The following is a 17,481-nucleotide window of genomic DNA, read 5'->3' as shown; positions in this document are numbered from 1 at the left end:
CATCAGTCTTAATGTTAGTTACAACACTATATCAACCTTCTACTGTAAACAGATCAATGGCATTATCCAGTTTAATAAGCTGGGTTTCCAAGCAGTGGGGAAATATAACCCCTAGTTTTACTCCTAGGTAAAGCACAAAGTGACCAAAATGAAGTCAGCACAGAATCATCTCATCTAGATTAAGGTAGCACAGAAATGTTACAGAAGTCCTATTGTGCCTCATTTTTGTTTGGAAAGACATTAGCAATAGTAGCACATTTTGGGCACTGCCAGAAATACATGATAAATCACTGCCTCTAAAGTTCCATCAAAAACTGACATTTTCACAGCTCTAGCATGATCTGCTACACAGATTCTTCACAAGGAAGTGTCCCTGGCCTTTTTAACTCGTATTAACCATGTCTTTACTTTATGAAAGTTGGACAAAACATTGTGAAAATGTAAGACATTGGCTGCCCAACCTCTGGGCTGGCAAAAGCTATACTGACTCACTGGGAAAAAAAGCAAGAGAATCTTAGTACAACATATGGTCACTCTATACCAGGGGTCGGCAACCTTTCAGAAGTGGTGTGCCAAGTTCACTGTAATTTAAGGTTTCCCATGCCAGTAATACATTTTAACATTTGTAGAAGGTCTCTCTATATGTCTATATTATATAAATAAACTATTGTTGTATTTAAAGTAAATAAGGTTTTTAAAATATTTAAGAAGCTTCATTTAAAATTAAATTAAAATGCAGATCTTATCAATTTAGTGTGATCCTTTCCTGAGATCCTTGTCTGGGGTTCCAGCCACCAGCCCCACTCAGCCCACTGCCGGTCTGGGGTCCAGCCGCTGGCCCTGCTCAACCCACTGCCAGTCTGGGATTCCATTCACTCAGCCGGCAGCAGGCTGAGCGGGCCGCTGGCGGGCTGAGCGGGACCGGCTGGGGGGCTGAGTGGCTCAGTCCGTTGCCAGTCTGGGGTGCCGGCAGCACTCAGCCTGCTGCTGCTCTGGGGTTCCGGCTGCCGGCCCCTTGCTAGTCGGGGTCCCAGCCGCCGGCCCCGCTCAGCCTGCCACCGGCCCCGCTCAGTCCGCTGCCGGCTGAGTGAATGGAACCCCAGGCTGGCAGCGGGTTGAGTGGCTCAGACGGGGTCTCAGCCACCGGCCTGCTCAGCCCATTGCCAGCCTGGGGTTCCTTGGGGGTCCCCAGGCCAGCAGCAGGCGCTGAGTGGGGCCGGCGGCTGGGACCCCAGCTGGCAATGGGGCAGCAGCCGGAACCCCAGAGCGGCGGTGGGCTGAGCCGCTCAGCCCGCCGTGGCGTGCCATCAAAAATCAGCTTGTGTGCCACCTTTGGCATGTGTGCCGTAGGTTGCTGACCCCTGCTCTGTACACTAGTAAGGGGATGAGCATATTACAGTTGTTGGAGGGCTCTATTTAGCAGTAACAGGGCTATAGGAAAGACAGTCAACATTTTTTGTTTCTCTGATGAAAACTGGCCCACTCCCTGCCCCAAACCAAACTTGTCACAAATAATTGTCAACAACTTAATTTTCTGTTTTTGGCTAAGATATTGATTTAAAAAAAATATATTGAAATTGAATTTAGGGATTGTTAGCAAGCATTTTTGGCAAACAAAGTTGTTAAATGACAATCTAAATGGCAACACAGTACTGCTTTCAGGCTTGGCTCACCCCCCAGCCTGCTGGTCCAACAGCTGCAGTAGAGGAGGAGATAGGTGGAAAACTGCAGGACCCCAAAATCCACCTCTTGGGGTGCAGAGTGGCAACAGCAGCAGCAAACCCTCAGGTCCGATCACACACCAATGGGCACCGCCGCCAGCCCAACGGACCATGGTGAAGTTAGCACAGCATCTGATCTCAGGGACGGGGCACCCATGGAGCCACAGCAGCTCATCCTGCCCTGCGCAGCTCCCCCCGGATGAGATGGATCACTGCCAGCCCGGGGGAGAGACGCGCTCCCCAGCTAGGGTGACCAGATCCAGATGTCCTGATTTTATAGGGCCAGTCCCGATATTTGGGGCTTTGTCTTATATAGGCACCAATTACCCACACCTAGGGTGACCAGACAGCAAGTGTGAAAAATCAGGACGGGGGTGGGGGGGGGGGGTAATAGGCAGGGCTGGCTCTAGGCACCAGCAAAACAAGCTGGTGCTTGGGGCAGCACATTTTTAGGGGCGGCATGGCCGGCGCCAGAATGCTGCCCCTAAAAATGTGCCCCGGCCACCCTAACTCACCTCCGCTGCTACTGCCACGGCGCGCGAAACAGCTGATTCGCGCGCCGCTACTTGCCCTCCCTCCCAGGCTCTCAAACCTGGGAGCGAGGGGGAGCAGCGGCGCGCGAATCAGCTGTTTCGTGTGCCGCGGCGGCTCGGGGTCTCCCCCTCCCTCCCAGGTTCTCAAACCTGGGAGGGAGGGGGAGATCCCGAGCGGCCGTTTCGTGCACCGCTGCTCCCCCTCCCTCCCTCCTAGGCTTGAGTGCCTGGGGGGAGGAGGCAGGGCTGGGGATTTGGGGAAGGGGCGGAGTTGAGGCGGGGCCGGGGGTGGGGTAATTAAATAAGGGGGGGGGGCAAAATTGTTTTTGCTTTGGGCGGCAAAAATCCTAGAGCCGGCCCTGGTAATAGGAGCCTATACAAGAAAAAGACCCAAAAATTGGGACTGTCCCTATAAAAGTGGGACATCTGCTCACCCTATCCCAACCCCCGTCCTGATTTTTCATACATGCTATCTGGCTATCCCCAGCCCAGCCACGCGTGACCATTCCAATCCTGGCTGGCTGCCGAGGAAGTGAGTTACTTTCACTTTCATTCCTCAGCAGGCAGCCAGCTAGCCTCCCCCCACCCCCAACACCTCACAAAACCCAGCCCTGCCGGAGGGGAGGAGAGAGAGAGAGAAGGGTGCTCCTTGCGGGGGAGAAAAGGGGAGTGCTCCGTGGGGTGTGGGGGGGAGAAGAATGGACGTTATGGGGGACAACCAGGGGCGGCTCCAGGCACCAGCGCAGCAAGCGCCTGCCTGGGGTGCTGTCTGCCGGTTGCCCTGAGGGTGGAGCCTGCCTGCGGGAGGTCCCCCGGTCCCGAGAGGCACCCCTGTTCTTACACACCCCAAATACTCTCTCCAGCACCTCCCAAATACCATCTCCCAGTACACACACACACCCCTCCAGCACTCCAAAATACCACCTCGAGCTCACCCCCTCCCCCCGCAGCAGTGTCCTCTATTACGGAACTTGAAATACAGGTGGGGTCACCCTAGATACAGTTGAATTTTAAAGGCAGATGTTTCTGTTCTACCTCATGGAGTGACCGCAATGGGGCCAGGCTCTGGAAGTCTCAATGAGCAACAATTCCAGCTGGGTCCCCAGAGGTAGTTCCAGAAGGGCGGGGTGATTCCCTGCACAGCCTGGGCAGAGGCAGCGTTGCCCTTTTCTCTCCCCTCATTCCGAAGGCTTGGCCCGGACCCATGATACAAGGTTGGATGAGCTGGGTACACGCTGGGAAAAGCCCTGAGTGGGGGGACTCAGGCTGGTGCAGAGAGGGGAGCAGAGCCCGGAGGCCTCCAGCCTGGCTCTCTCTCTCCTTCCCCTCTCCACCTAGTACCTTGTGTACCCCGCTGCGGCTGGGCTGAATCTCGCCCCAGGGGGCCCAGCCGAGGGACACCCCGTCTCTCTCTCGCTCTCCCGGGGGTCTCTCTCGGAGTCAGGGTCACCGTCCACTGACGGAAGAGGTGCCTGGCGGTTGCGGGGAGTCTCGCTTGCTCAAGTGGAGATGACTCCGTCCAAGGCAGAGTGGCGCCTGCCGACATTCCCCGCTCTGGCGGGGTCTGTCCACTAGCTACCTCGTCCCTGGAGCGCAGGGTCTCGCCTCTGCCCCACACGGAGGGAGCCCTCATTGCTCAGTGTATAACAGGGGGGTCGCGCTTAGCCTCCTGTACAACACGAGCAAGAGCCTTGTGTCCAGCAAGTATAAATGGGAGTGGTTCCCCCCGGGCTTTGTCTGTGGGTCCGGAAGCCCAGGAGGGCGCCACCCCTCACTCCCAGGCTGGGGTGGCCGCATGGCTGGAGTGAGACTGCTGTCTAGCCCTGTCTACACGGGGGACAGAGAAGAGGACACGGGGGCACACATCAAAGCTCCTCATCCCTCACCTATGATATGATATAGGAGCACAAGCCCCATGGACTCTCGCCCTCGGTTTTACAATTGTACTTCTTTTTTCGTGTGCGTTTTTTCTTAATAGTTATATTTTTACCTTTTTAATATATTTTACTTGTATTTCCTTTTTTATTTTATTGTTGTATATATATATAGATAGAGATATAAAGTTTCTTTTAATTTTATTTCCCCTTTTATGGTTTTTATGTATTTTACAATTCTTTTATTTTTCAGTTTTTATTATTTTACTTTTTTTAAGTCTGTTAATATTTTTGTATTTTATTCATTATTACTATTTTAAATTTATTTTGCACTTTTTATAAATGTATTATTTTTTCTATTTTTTATTCTATTTTATGTGAATCGTATACTGTTGTCCAATCATTTGGGCTCCTATCTTCTCTCACTCCAGTGAGGATCTTCAGCCTCTCACCCCATCATGGTCGCCGCCCCAGCCAAGTCTCTTTGTCCCCTGACTCCAGCCAGACCCTCCACCACCACCATTCCAGCCCATGGTGCTGAAGTGTGCACCCCCTGGCTTGAAGTGGTTTCCATCCTATGTTTACAGATTGGTTCACTGACTCTCAGCACCCCACTATAAAAATTGTTCCAGCACCTCTGATCCAGCCTGGTCCCTTGTCCCAGGAGTCAGCTGACTGGTGTGGGGGCCAAAGGGCTGAGCTGGGTTTTACAGTTCAGTCAACATAACCAAATAAAGCATGTTTGTAAGCCTCTGTGAAAAAGTGGTAGCCTAAGGGAAGTTAGGCACCAACTTCTTTTAGAGCATAAAGTGCTATAGAAAGTTAACAGTACTCCTATGTTTTACCCCACCCATAAAACTTTGGCTGTTTTATCAAAATGTAAATTAATGTGATCATTTAACATAACTTGCTTAAATCTAAGGAATGAGGTTAGTCCATATAAGGGACAAATTGTCAAGGCCCCAGGGCTCACATAAGTCAGGGATGGGCATTGTTTTAAGAACATGAATAGAATAGAATCTGACTCCTGGTTAGGAAGAAAACAATTCAGTGATAGAGTGGGGATACACAACTGGATACACAACTGCAGTTATTGCTGTAGCTCCATAAGCAGGCTGAACTGACTTATTCCCTGCCCTCCATCTCTTCTCTTCCCCCCCCCCCCCCCCCGGTAGATGCATAGGGAATCTCCTAGCATGGGCCACCTAATTCGTCTCTCCTTTCCTGGACTAATCCATGACCTCAAAGGAATAATTGTCATCTTATTACCTCTTACTAGCCACCAAGAAGGCACACTGGATGCACAAGCCTAAGCACAAATATTCCCTTTGAGTGTAAAGCAAGTGGGTTTTAAATATCTTTTAAAAAACAGCTCTGACAAATGCTGCATTTAATAAATCCCTTTGCAGATCAATTCCATCAGCCAGGGAAAAGTGGTTTTACTGAACAGCCATTATGGATAAAAGCAAGGGGAACAAAGGAAATTGCACTGCAGAATTGTGAAGGAGTGGGGAAGCATGACAGATGTAGCTACAGAATAAGTGGGAAATAGGGCTGGCTCCAGGCACCAGCTAAAGAAGCAGGTTCTTGAGGCTGCCAATACCAAAGGGCGGCACTCCAGCCGCTATCGGGGCGGCACGTCTGGGTCTGCAGCGCAGTAATTCGGTGGCGGGTCCCTCAGTCCCTCTCGGAGCGAAGGACCTGCCACCCAATTGCCACCGAAGAGTGGAACGGCGCAATCGTGCTGCCGCGGCTTTTTTTTTTTTTTGCCACTTGGGGCGGCAGAAAACCTGGAGCCAGCCCTGGGGACAACAAAGGATACTGGTGCCAGAGCTGCCGAGCCTGCCTCACCCTCACACCAGGGGAAAGAGTCACACTCACAGGTGAGTTCCTTCCCCCACCCCTCCCCTTCCCTTCCCAGAGACCCCAGCAGCCAATCCCCTCCCTCAGACTGTGCTGCATTCGGCTCTCTCTAGGACTCAGCAGCCCTGCTGTTAAATGCTCCACTGCTTCCCGTCTGTCCGGGCTCCGGGCAGAGCGGTGCCCCCAGGTAGCGTGGTGTCCTAGGCAGTTGCCTGTTCTGCCTATGGCTAAGGACGGCCCTGCTCCTCTCCCTTTCCAGCTTTCCACTATATGCTGAAAACTTTAGCCTGTTTCACTCTCCCGCATTTCCCATTATAGATATTGTGCTTGATCATTAACATTCCCCCCACCACCACCACCCCAAAGCCAGCTGAACAGGACACACACAAAATTTTTCACCCAAATGTCTCAAAACATTTCACACACACAAGTAGCAACACAGCATCCCTGTGATTGTTTGCACTTTTGTAGCCATGTTGACCCCAGAAAATTAGCCAGACAAGGTGGCTGAGGTAATATCTTTTATTGGACCAACTTCTACTGATGAAACATACAAGCTTTTGAGCTACAAAATAGAAATTGTACGGTGGGTCATGAATGCTCACAAAATTGGGGTTGAGGTGCAGGAGGGGGTGAGGGCTCTGGTGGGGGGTGCAGGCTCTGGGCTGGGGATGGGGATTAGGAGTTTGGGGTGCAGGAGGGTGCTCTGGGCTGGGGCTGAGGGGTTCAGAGGGTGGGAGGCAGATCAGGGCTGGGGCAGGGGGTTGGGGCATGGGGAGAGGCTCAGGGGTGCAGGCTCCGAGCGGCGCTTACCGCAAGTGGCTCCCAGAAGCAGCAGCAAGTCCCTTCTCTGGCTCCTACCTGGAAGCGCGGCCAGGCGGCTCTGCGCGCTGCCCCATCTGCAGGCACCGGTCCCTGCAGTTCCCATTGGAGCACCGGATGGGGCCATTGGAGTGCATAGGAGCCAGAGTGGGGCCATGCCACAGCTTCTGGAAGCTGCGTGGAGCGGCCCCCGACCCTGCGCCCTAGCTGGAGCGCCAGAGTGGGGCAAGTCCCAGACGCTGCTCTCCAGTGGGAGCTTGCGGGCCGGATCTGGCTGGCGGGCTGTAGTTTGTTCACCCCTGATGTAGCTGGACAGCTTGCCTCTTTCACCACCAGAGGTCTGTCCACTGAAAGATATTACTTCACCCCCCTTGCGTGTCTGGCATCCCTGTGAGACAGATGCACTGTCTGTTATCCCCCACTTTAAGCCAGGGAGCCTGAGGCAGGGAGAAGTGAAGGGCTTGCAAAAGGCAGGCTGGGGCAGAATTGGGGCTGGGACCCAGGAGCCATGGGGTAAGTCACCACCACAAAACCCTCCGTGATTGCGGAAAGCAAACGGCCGCTTGTATTCATGGTATTTCAGAACAGGCGGCAGAATCGCCTGTCGGGAGGCTCAAGGGTCACTTGGCGCTGCCCGCGCCTGGAACCGGACGAAGCCGCCGCTCCAGCTCCCGTCCAGCCCCATGTCTCTGTGGGTGCGGGGGCAGGTTGTGGTGTTTGTTGGGGGGCGACCAACCAACCTGCCCCACGAACTGCACCTGGTAGGAAGAGACCCCCCCCGCTCCCCCCAGCCCATCGCAGCGCGCGGGCCCCAGGGCGGCGGCGGCGGCGGCTCCCCCCTCACCTTGCAGTCTCTCAGCGGCACCATGTTCCCGGCCCCTTCTCTGCCCCTCGGGCTGCGCCGGGCCCGCCCCCAGCAGGGAGACACCTCCCCGGGGGGCGGGGCACGGGTGGATCGGGCTCCGCGGAGCGGGTAGCGGCCCCTGGAGGTCACAGCGCCGCGCCCCAGCCGGCTGCGGGAGAGCCCGGCTCGGCCCGGCCCGGCGCCCCAGACCAGGGAAGGGAGGGATTTGGGCGCCACATAAAACGCGGGGGCGGGATAGGGCCGCACCGGGGGGCAATGGGGAGATCGGGGGCTCCCGGCCGTGCCGGGGCGCGGGGAATTCCGGGCTGCGCAGCGGCTGCTCCGTGGCAGTTGGAGCCGTTGGAAGATGTCTGTTCCCGGGCCCGGGACCACCCCTGGGCCCGCCACCGCCATGCCTCCGCTGCTGCTCCGCGGCCTCCTCCTGCAGCTGCTGGGCTGCTGCGGCCCCCCGTGCCGGGCGGCTGCGGGCCCCCGGCGCTTCCAGCTCCCGCCACTGCGGGTCACCTGCTCGGGCCCGCACGGACGCGTCTATCGGCGCCAGGACAGCGAGGTCTGGGCCTCGTGCCTGTGGGATGGGCCCATCGAGCTGCGCTATGCGCGGGCCCCGGGAGCAGTGTCAGGCGCCCAGGAGGGAGAGACACAACTGCCGCCCCCACCGCGCTGCCGCTGGTACCGGGACGCGGCCTGGGTGCAGGACACGTCTCGCTGGTCAGGCAGGGCACTGCTGGGACCGGGCCTGGCTGGGGGGGGCCCTGCTCCACCCTGGGCCTCAAGCCGCATCACGGTGCAGTGTGAGTCGGCCTCGTGTGCCGTGCCTACGTGTCTGCACCGCAACCTGAGCATCGAGGTCTCCGGGCAGGATGTGCGGCTCTTCCTGCTTTGGCCCCCGCAACCCCCCATCCTGGAGTGGCAGCCCGTGCAGCTGGGCTGGTGTGCACGCCTCAAGAGCTCAGCCTGGCGCTACCGCTTCAGCAGCCGCGGGGGCAGCCCTGCTGCACTCCTCATTCCTAGCAACCAGCACCACAAGCTGCTCCCACCCGCTGCCTACCCAAGAGCTGAATTGCACCAGGTCTGTGCCTCCTACTACAGCTACCGCCTGACCGTGCACTATACCCGCCGTGGTCTCTACATTGCTTCAATCAGCATGGAGCGGGGGCCTCAGATCAGCCTCAGCCTCACCCTGAGGGTGGAGCCGGCTCTGCTGCATGTCCTCAGTGCCCACTCTAAGCTGTTTAGCCTTCCTTACCAACCCCTCAGCCTCTCCTGGAGGCTACAGCCCCTTGGCCCCAGGACACTGGCATATAGGCTGCTGGACATGCAGGGGACGGAGGGCTGGTCAGCCTCCTATAATCCTTATGCCTTGCGGAGCAACTTCTGTGCTGACTCCATGCCCCGGCAGGCTAGTGAAATGGCGCTGGCCAGCATCTACTTCCATGTTGATGGAGAATGGTGTGGGGATCTAGCAGGGGAGCTGAGTTTCTCCAATGCTACGCTGGGCCTGACAGTGAACAGTGAAACTCCCACCTACCTCACCCTTAATGCCCAGAAGACCAAGACTGGCACTTACATTTTTAGCCGCAACCATGGACTTTATTACACCACCCAAGCAAACAATGCCAGTGCCCCTGATGATGGCTTCAACACCCATTATATATTCTTCCAGCAGCAGAGCCTTTCCTTCTTGCTCACGATTGAGTTTGTGAGGTTGCAATGGTACAAGTTCAACATGCACTTGTATCTGAACCGGAAAGGAGCCCTGTTTAGGTCTCTAGTGGACAGAGATATAGAAGTCCACATTTTCAACAGTGGTCCTTCTTTTTTGCGGAGTTTGATCTACATTGTGTGGTTTATTCCTGTGCAACATCCGATGCTGCAGTGTGAGTGGACCTTCAACCTGCAGCTGTTTGGGTCAAGAAAAGAGTACGTCATCCAGAACAATACTTATACTTATGATGATCATGTCAGAAATGCAGCCCGCTTTGTCCGTCGCTCTGTTTTACCTTTTAATCCTGCCCTATACACAGGGTTTGTGGCAAAAGTGAATTGTACCAGAAGTGGACTTACACCTGCTGTTTTAAAAGTCACAGTCAACACTTATGCTTCAAAGGTCATGGAGTCACTGGTGTCTTGTCAGAAAAAACCTTGTTTCATAGAGCGTTTGAGAATCCAGAAGCCTGATCTTGTTTACCCCATCATACGTACTAAAAAAGGGTTACAACTTATCCTGTATGCCAAATTGCAAGTTAACTGCACGGATCTTGTACGTACAGAAGCAATCTGGAAAATCTATGGTGTTCAAAATGTCACGACTATTCCAGACTGGACAAAACCTTTAAATCCACCCCTCATCTGGAGAAGACAGATGCTCATTTTACCAATTCCCAGCTTTAGTTTAGATTATGGCTTGTATCTGTTTAATTTCTCTGTTAAAATAATTGCATCTGAGGGTGTTTTGGAAGGCTCAGATACAGTTTTTGTTCAGGTCGAGAAGAGTGACCTGGTGGCAGTCATTGCTGGAGGCACCTTCCGGACAGTGGGGTTTTCTGATCATTGGACTCTGGATGGATCTACTTCCTCTGATCCTGATTCAGTGGACCGATTAGAGGGGCTCACATTTACTTGGTACTGTACAAAACGTGTATCAGATTATGCAAACATGACAGTGAGTACAAATGGGACCTGTCATCCAAACCAGGTAGATTTGAAATGGATAAAGTTTTCTGGTCCTACTCAGACTGTTTTGCCAGAAACCCTTCAAGGAAATACTGTGTACCATTTTCGTTTGGTCATTCAAAAGGATAACAGAAAGAGTTATGCTGACCAAACCGTAAGTGTGAGGCCTGGATCTCCACCTGTTCTGAACGTTATATGCATTGAAAATTGTGGTAAAATTCTAATTCCAACAGATAGATTTACATTGTCTGGAAAATGCCTAAACTGTAGAATGACTAGTCGACCAGTCTATCACTGGTCACTTTTTTCAGCAAGTTTCACTGAAGTTAAATTTGATTGGGCTTCCAAAACTTCAACAGGGAAGTCTAGTGCATACCTGTCTATACATGCTTTAACTTTTATGAATATTGCAGACCGGTCATACACTCTTCTCCTAAAAATAACCACTTGGGGTGGTAGGTCATCAACCTCCAGGCACTCATTTTATGTAAATTCTCCACCTAGGATTGGAAAGTGTACTGTCAGTCCAACCAGCGGTGTTGCATTCCTGACAAAATTCATTGTTCAGTGTAGTGGATTTTCAGATAAAAATTTACCTCTTACATATAAAGTAATAGCAGCCTCAGATTTATTGAAAAGCAGTAGAATAACTTCTTTAGAGGAGAATACATTGGGGACAATAGTGTATTTTGGCTATCAGCCTAAAACTCCTCCATCTTTTCTCCCCATTGGTGTACCATCTAAGAAGTATACTTTGACAATCTATGTTCAAGTGTATGATTCCCTTGGGGCATTTTCCCAAGTAACTTTACACACAACAGTGCAGGATCCAGCCAAAAGTAGACCGACAGATATTATGCTTAACGAACTGCTTGCTTTAACCAGTGGATCAAGTGCACCAATGACAGCGTTGCTTCAAATTAGAGATTATTTAAATGTAGGATATTTGGTTTATATGGTTGCCTCAATTTTAAATGATATTAAAACTGCACCAACTATCCAGGTGTCTAAGGCTGAATTTAGGGAAAGCCTTCTTAATCAGTCTTTGAGTATTCCTACTGCCAATGTAATGGAAGTAAATCAAGTAGTTGCTTGTATTTCGGAATTAACACAGGAAGTCACTGAAGTAAATAGAGCGTCACAACAGCTTGCCATTCAAAAATTGAAAGAAGTGAGTGAAGCACTAAAAGGGTTCAGGGATAAAAGCCTTGGGTCTGAACAAGCAGAGCTTCTGAGCACTGGTATACTAACAGGCCTGTCCAATGTCCTGAAAGCTTCTCTTTTAGACCTCAACAATGTCAATGTGCATGCAGTTAAACAAACCTTCTCCGTCATGGAGACTTTAGCAGAAATAGTTTTACAAGGCAAAGTCCCTGGAGAAAATGAAACTGTAATGGAGGCCAAAAGCTGGAACATTAATTTAAAGAAAGATGAAAAGTGGGATGTCACAAATACTTTCTCCGCCAAAAAAGACTGCAAGAATTGCTTTTATCCAACACTGAAGCAGGGGGATCATTCGGAATTGCCAATAGATGCTGTGATTTCTACTGTATTTTATGAGTTTGAAGAGAACCCCTTCCCTTGGTTGGCATATAGGTCAGATATTGTAACAACAGTCACTGGGTTCAAAATGACAGGAACCAAGGTGAATGGTGACATAATAGGGATCATGCCTGCAATAGCAGAAGTGATTATTGCTAGAAAAGACAAGAAGTCTGCCACTTTTAAATTGACAATAGGGCCTGATAAAACCCTCCCAAAAACAACTGGAGGATTTAGTTTTGCAGTGGACAGAAACTCCAAGGATGTATTTATCCAGATTTTGACTAAATTAAAAGTTTCTTTCAAGGTATTTATATACGTAGGTGTTAATGTCACCCACACCTCTCCTATAGTTTCTTTTTTTGCTTCTCACAATGAGCTTGCAGTTGCAAGTGGGAATAAGTCAAATAACATAGATTGTGCGATTAAGGCTCCTTATGTTATCTGTCTCCCACAGTCACTGCTGAGGGCCACAGCCCCAGGCAGCGGGACAGATAAATGGAACATCTCCATTATCTTGCAATCACAATCTATTGTAAGGTACAGAAACAACAGATTGGTGAGCATATCCCTTTTTAATGCTGCCTGCTTAGACCTAGATGGAGTGCAGAGTCAGTGGAAAGAAGGTACATGTGTTCTTGGCCCTCTTACTAGCTGGCAAAGGATACATTGCATCTGCAAGGTGAAGCAGCGCACCAAGAGAACAGCAAGCCGCACCATACCCAGTTCCCCCAAATTCAATATCAAGTTCTTGGCCTCCAAAGTATTTGTGATCCCCAACCCAGTGGATCTGGAAAAATCCCTTTTAGCAAAAATACACAAAAACGCAGTGACCCTCTTAACAGTGCTTTTCATTTTTTTAGTCTATTTTCTCCTGGCTGTCTGGGCCCTGAGAAAAGACCGGACTGATAAAGTTAGCAGGGACAAAGTTATAGTCCTGCAAGACAATGACCCCTTTGATAAAGTGTGCTACTTGGTCACTTTATACACAGGCAGTCGCTTGGGAGCTGGAACCACAGCAGATGTTTTTCTCCAACTCATAGGCCAAAATGGCACCAGTGACGTGCATCACTTACTGCACCCGAATTATCCGTCATTCATTCGAGGAGGCATTGATACTTTTCTGCTAACTACCAAGAATGATTTAGGAGACATTTATTCCCTTAGGGTCTGGCACAATAACGGAGGTTCTTCTCCTGACTGGTTCTTAAGTAGAGTAAAAGTTGAAAATATGTATACTAAAGAATTCTGGCTGTTTATTTGCAGGAAATGGCTTGCTCTCGATAAGGACGATCGCTTACTAGAAAGGTCATTTGTTGTTACACACCCAAGAGTACCTTTGGCCAAAATGGACTATTTTTTTATAAATATTGCCAATGACCTTGTAGATAGTCACATATGGTTATCTGTTTTTGCTCAGGTTGTCACTGGCTCTTTCAACAGACTCCAAAGATTATCTTGCTGTTTAGCAGTACTATTGTGTACCCTACTTATTAACATTATGTTCTTTAATGCCGATAAGAATAAAGAAGTTGTTTCAATACACTTACGATATTTGATATCAGTAATAATAGGAATTGAAAGTGCTTTGGTTACCATCCCTGTGCAAATGATTATAACTGCCTTGTTTAAGTATTCACAGAAGGAGCCTTCTCCACGTAATGCAGCTCAGAATCACCCAAAGGAAAGTTCACCCTTCATGTCTGGAAACCTTAGGAACTGGAAGGAACGTCTGCAAAAATGGTACCTTGCAGAAGCTTCTACACAATCTGTGAGTAGCAATTCTCTAGAGAACTGTTCCAATGCTAATGATTCGTATAGTTTGCAATATTTTGGTAAGAAAAGAAAACAAAGAACACCAAAAATGTGGAGTAATTGCATAATCTCTGAGGGTGCTGCAAATGCAATTGCAGCAGAGGAGGAAAATGCAGCTGATACTTCAACTGCAAAGGCTAAAACGCAACAGACCCAACCGCCAAACTCCAATTTCAGTAATAATTATGCAGAAGAAAAGGATGCCAGCATTCAGAAAGAAAGAAAACCACTAAACATCCCCTTCATGCTCTTTCGCAAAAGGCCACAGATAACTTTTTGTTGGTGGTGTGTCTATGTCTCTTGGATATTGGTCATAGTTGTAGCAGGGGTGTCATCATTTTTCATCGTATTATATGGTCTGTCCTATGGCTACAAAACTTCATTAGAGTGGCTTTTAGCATCAACAACCTCATTTTTTGAGAGTGTGTTTCTTCTTCAAACTCTAAAAATCATTCTTTTCTCAGCCCTGAGTACAATTTATCCAAAGTACTGTGAAAACATCCCTTGGTCAACAAGGGAAAATTTCCTTGAGATTAGGTTGGATGAAGTTACTATGGATGCAGATGAGATGAGAGAGATGCACTATGAAATTATCAGACTCAGAGGCACCAAGCAGTATCAGCCCTTAGAAGAGGATGAAATGACAATCATGAGGAAAAGAGAGAAAATTAAAAGCAAAGTTTTCATCTTCCTAAAGGACATTGTCAGTCACTTTGTCTTTTTAACCCTAGTATTAAATATTGCCTATTCCACAGAAAACACCAACAGCTTTTACTACAATCAAGTTATTCATAAACAGTTTTCTCTCAAGCTCTCCAACGTGGACAAACTAGAACACATTTACTTGTGGGTGAATAATGTCTTTTTGCCTTTGATCCACAATAATCACCAACCAACTTTTCTTTCTGACAGCTGGTCCAAAATCCTAGGTTTGCCAAGGATGAGGCAAGTAAGGGCAAAAAGTACTGAGAAAAAATGTTTCCATCCTCACAGCTTTGTAAATAAATTTGTGATCAGTAAAAGCCATTGTCTTCATAAATATGGCAGTGACCCTGAAGAGAGAGGAGACTATGTTGGGTCCTGGACAAAGGTTGCCAACAGATCTGTTACTAGTGACACCGGCAACTATGTAGGGTTTACATACCAGTCAAACAGAAATCAGTGGGTGTATTACTCATATGGAGAATTATACACATATGGACCAGGGGGATACACTTTTTACTTCTTCCCTGCAGAACAGCGGCCTAATTCAACAAAAAGGCTGGATGTTTTACAAAATAGCAATTGGCTTGATGAAGAGACATGGGCTGTGATTATTGAACTAACTACATTTAATCCAGATGTACATTTATTTTGCAGCATCTCGGTCATATTTGAAGTTTCTCATTTTGGGCTCATAAACACAAGCTTGTCAGTACATTCTTTCACGCTCCCAATTTTCCAGCAGCAAAGCAGAACACAAATTTTTGTGTTTATAACTGTTCTTGCTTTTCTCCTCATTTATATCATGGATGAAATTCACATCATACGCCAAGAAAGGACAAAGTATATTAAAAATGTTTCCAACTTAATCAATTTTGGTCTAAAGTCAGTGTTTTTCTTTTTTGTTTTTCTGCAAGTCATCAAATTTAAGATGGGGGCTGATATAGTAAAGTTTTACTTACTTAATCCAAATGATTTCATTCCTTTCCATACAGTTTCTCACGTAGATCAGACCTTGAGGATAATTATGGGCTTTTTGGCATTTCTCATAGTTTTGAAAACTCTCAGGTATTCCAGATTCTTTTATGATGTGCGCCTGGCACAAAGATCCATCTTGGCAGCTCTTCCTGGAATCTGTTCTATGGCACTTGTGGTGGCAGTGTACTTTTTTGTATACATGGCTTTTGGCTACCTAGTGTTTGGCCAACATGAATGGAATTATAATAATATGATTCATTCAGCTCAGACTGTCTTCTCCTATTGTGTTTCAGCTTTTAAGGACACTGCTTTTACATCCAACCGGTTGCTGGGTGGTCTTTTCCTAGCCTCCTTTATGCTGGTGATGATCTGTGTCTTGATCAATTTATTTCAAGCTGTGATTATGTCTGCCTATGAGGATATGAAACAACCTGTATATGAAGAACCATCTGATGAAGCGGAGGTGATTACTTTTCTAGTTCATAAGATCAGAAGGATATGGTATTTTATCACCTGTAGGACACCATCAGCAAGTGATCCAGATCTTTTAAATAGTGTACTGTATGGGCAAGCTCAGAGGTATAGCCACCGACACTTAGGGCTAAAGACCAAAAAAATAAATGGCAAGAAAATGGTTTATCTTGTCATATGAGTAATGCAGATTTTTATGTGCAATAAACAATTTTTTAAAAAACAGTATAATAATAACAATAATAATTTATCCTCTAATATTTCCCAAATCAGTGCTCATAAATACTCTGAGTTAACTTGTGACATTAGGGAATTCTCAACATACAGCCACTCACTATTGGTCCTCCTCAGATTTACCTCAGAATCCTTTGAGACAGTTTCCATAGTATTTTAAATTAGGCATCAGTTCCTATAACATTTCATAGGCAGCAGGTCAGGACTCAGTAGTTTATGGGGTCACCCTTGCCTTGGACAACAAGCCACCTGAAAATGGCTGAGCAAATCCACTATAATGGAAAACTAGAAATGGACAGGGAGCAGGGTCATGGCATGTATACCCCTGCCCAGAAACTGCCGGTAAAGCTTCTTCATGAATCATAACCTAAAGGATGAGAAATGTTACATTGAAAGAAAAGAGAGGACAATTTATAATAATTTGATTTGGCAAGCAAAAAAACTGTTTCAAAACTACATTTCCCTAACAAAGACAATTTAAATACAATACTATAAGGTTCTTAAAAGAATCAGCAAATACCTTTGACCTATACAATTTGCTGTGTATTCAGACTGTGCATTTAGTGGAATTCTGATATATTTTGCTACTTTGTTTGCATGTTGGCCAATATGTTAAGTTTTACTAAGTAATGAATGTCAGATAATTGGGTACAGGTGAGAAGAAATGACTTGTTTTCTCACATCAAGCATTATTAAATACATAGACCTTTGTTAGAAAAAATATATTTTCTATCCCTGTAACTTGTTTGCTGTACAAAACTGATGTACAACAGATCCCCTCTCCCTCAATTCTAATTGTATGTGTTTTCATTGTATGTTCAACTTTTGCATGGAAACATTCTCCTTAGTTGAGTCCCTGTTTAGCTAATAAACTCCAGGTTCCCCCTTCTGTTCAGAAAAGTGGCGTTTTACTATACTAAGCTTCTGACATTATTGTATATTCGTAGTCTATTTTTGATGTGAGTCAATTATACAGTATTGTGGGAACACATTTTATACAAGTTTGTGTTTTAAATGTGTATCTTATCATAAACATTCAGGAATAAACCAACCTTTAAACACCTCCTTAGAACACTTGGCTATTTCTTACCAATATAACTGCATACATATACCAAATTCTGTTAGTAATTGGCATTGAATACAGTTTCAAATGTCTTCCTTTGAATTGATAGTTTGATAGATCTTCTGGATGCATCTACAGCAAATGCATATATACGTAACTCAATCTAGAGGCATGACTGCAGCATTCTCTCTTTCCTCCTCAGGGGTGTGGGTTCTGGGTTCACCTATCAGGCCGCCTGGTGCCTCCACCGAAGGAAACTCCTTCTAGTGCAGAGAACATAGAAGGCCTGCGCCTTGTAAAATATTCATCACCCAATCTCATAAAC

At 48.0% G+C, this 17,481-nt stretch overlaps 2 protein-coding genes across 3 annotated transcripts in view; one reads left to right on the top strand and one right to left on the bottom strand.

The window, feature by feature from the left end:
• Window positions 1-7,758, bottom strand: part of LOC128842488 (tetratricopeptide repeat protein 38-like) — a 39,365-nt gene extending 31,607 nt beyond the window's left edge. The window contains exon 1 of the mRNA XM_054038531.1: window positions 7,658-7,758. Coding sequence (XP_053894506.1) covers window positions 7,658-7,681 — 24 coding nt within the window. The 5' untranslated portion in view covers window positions 7,682-7,758. The remainder of the gene's footprint in view (window positions 1-7,657) is intronic.
• Window positions 7,759-7,826: 68 nt separating this feature from the next.
• On the top strand, window positions 7,827-17,156 carry PKDREJ (polycystin family receptor for egg jelly). 2 transcript variants are annotated; one of them, XM_054038519.1, is made up of 2 exons: window positions 7,827-10,505; window positions 13,527-17,156. In XM_054038519.1, the coding sequence occupies exons 1-2, from the start codon at window positions 8,025-8,027 to the stop codon at window positions 16,038-16,040; spliced, it is 4,995 nt and encodes a 1,664-aa protein (XP_053894494.1). In that variant the 5' UTR covers window positions 7,827-8,024; the 3' UTR covers window positions 16,041-17,156. The 2 variants fall into 2 exon arrangements, with proteins under 2 accessions (XP_053894494.1, XP_053894484.1); XM_054038509.1 differs by having other exon boundaries at window positions 7,827-17,156.
• The last annotated feature ends 325 nt before the right edge of the window (window positions 17,157-17,481 follow it).

This window comes from Malaclemys terrapin, chromosome 1, assembly GCF_027887155.1.
Source record: "Malaclemys terrapin pileata isolate rMalTer1 chromosome 1, rMalTer1.hap1, whole genome shotgun sequence".
Taxonomy (NCBI): Eukaryota; Metazoa; Chordata; order Testudines; family Emydidae; genus Malaclemys; species Malaclemys terrapin.
This window is presented reverse-complemented; position numbering and strand designations above follow the sequence as displayed.

Excerpts from the sequence above, each read along its gene's own strand:
- PKDREJ (XM_054038509.1), top strand. The coding sequence starts at position 8,025 with ATGTCTGTTCCCGGGCCCGGGACCACCCCTGGGCCCGCCACCGCCATG.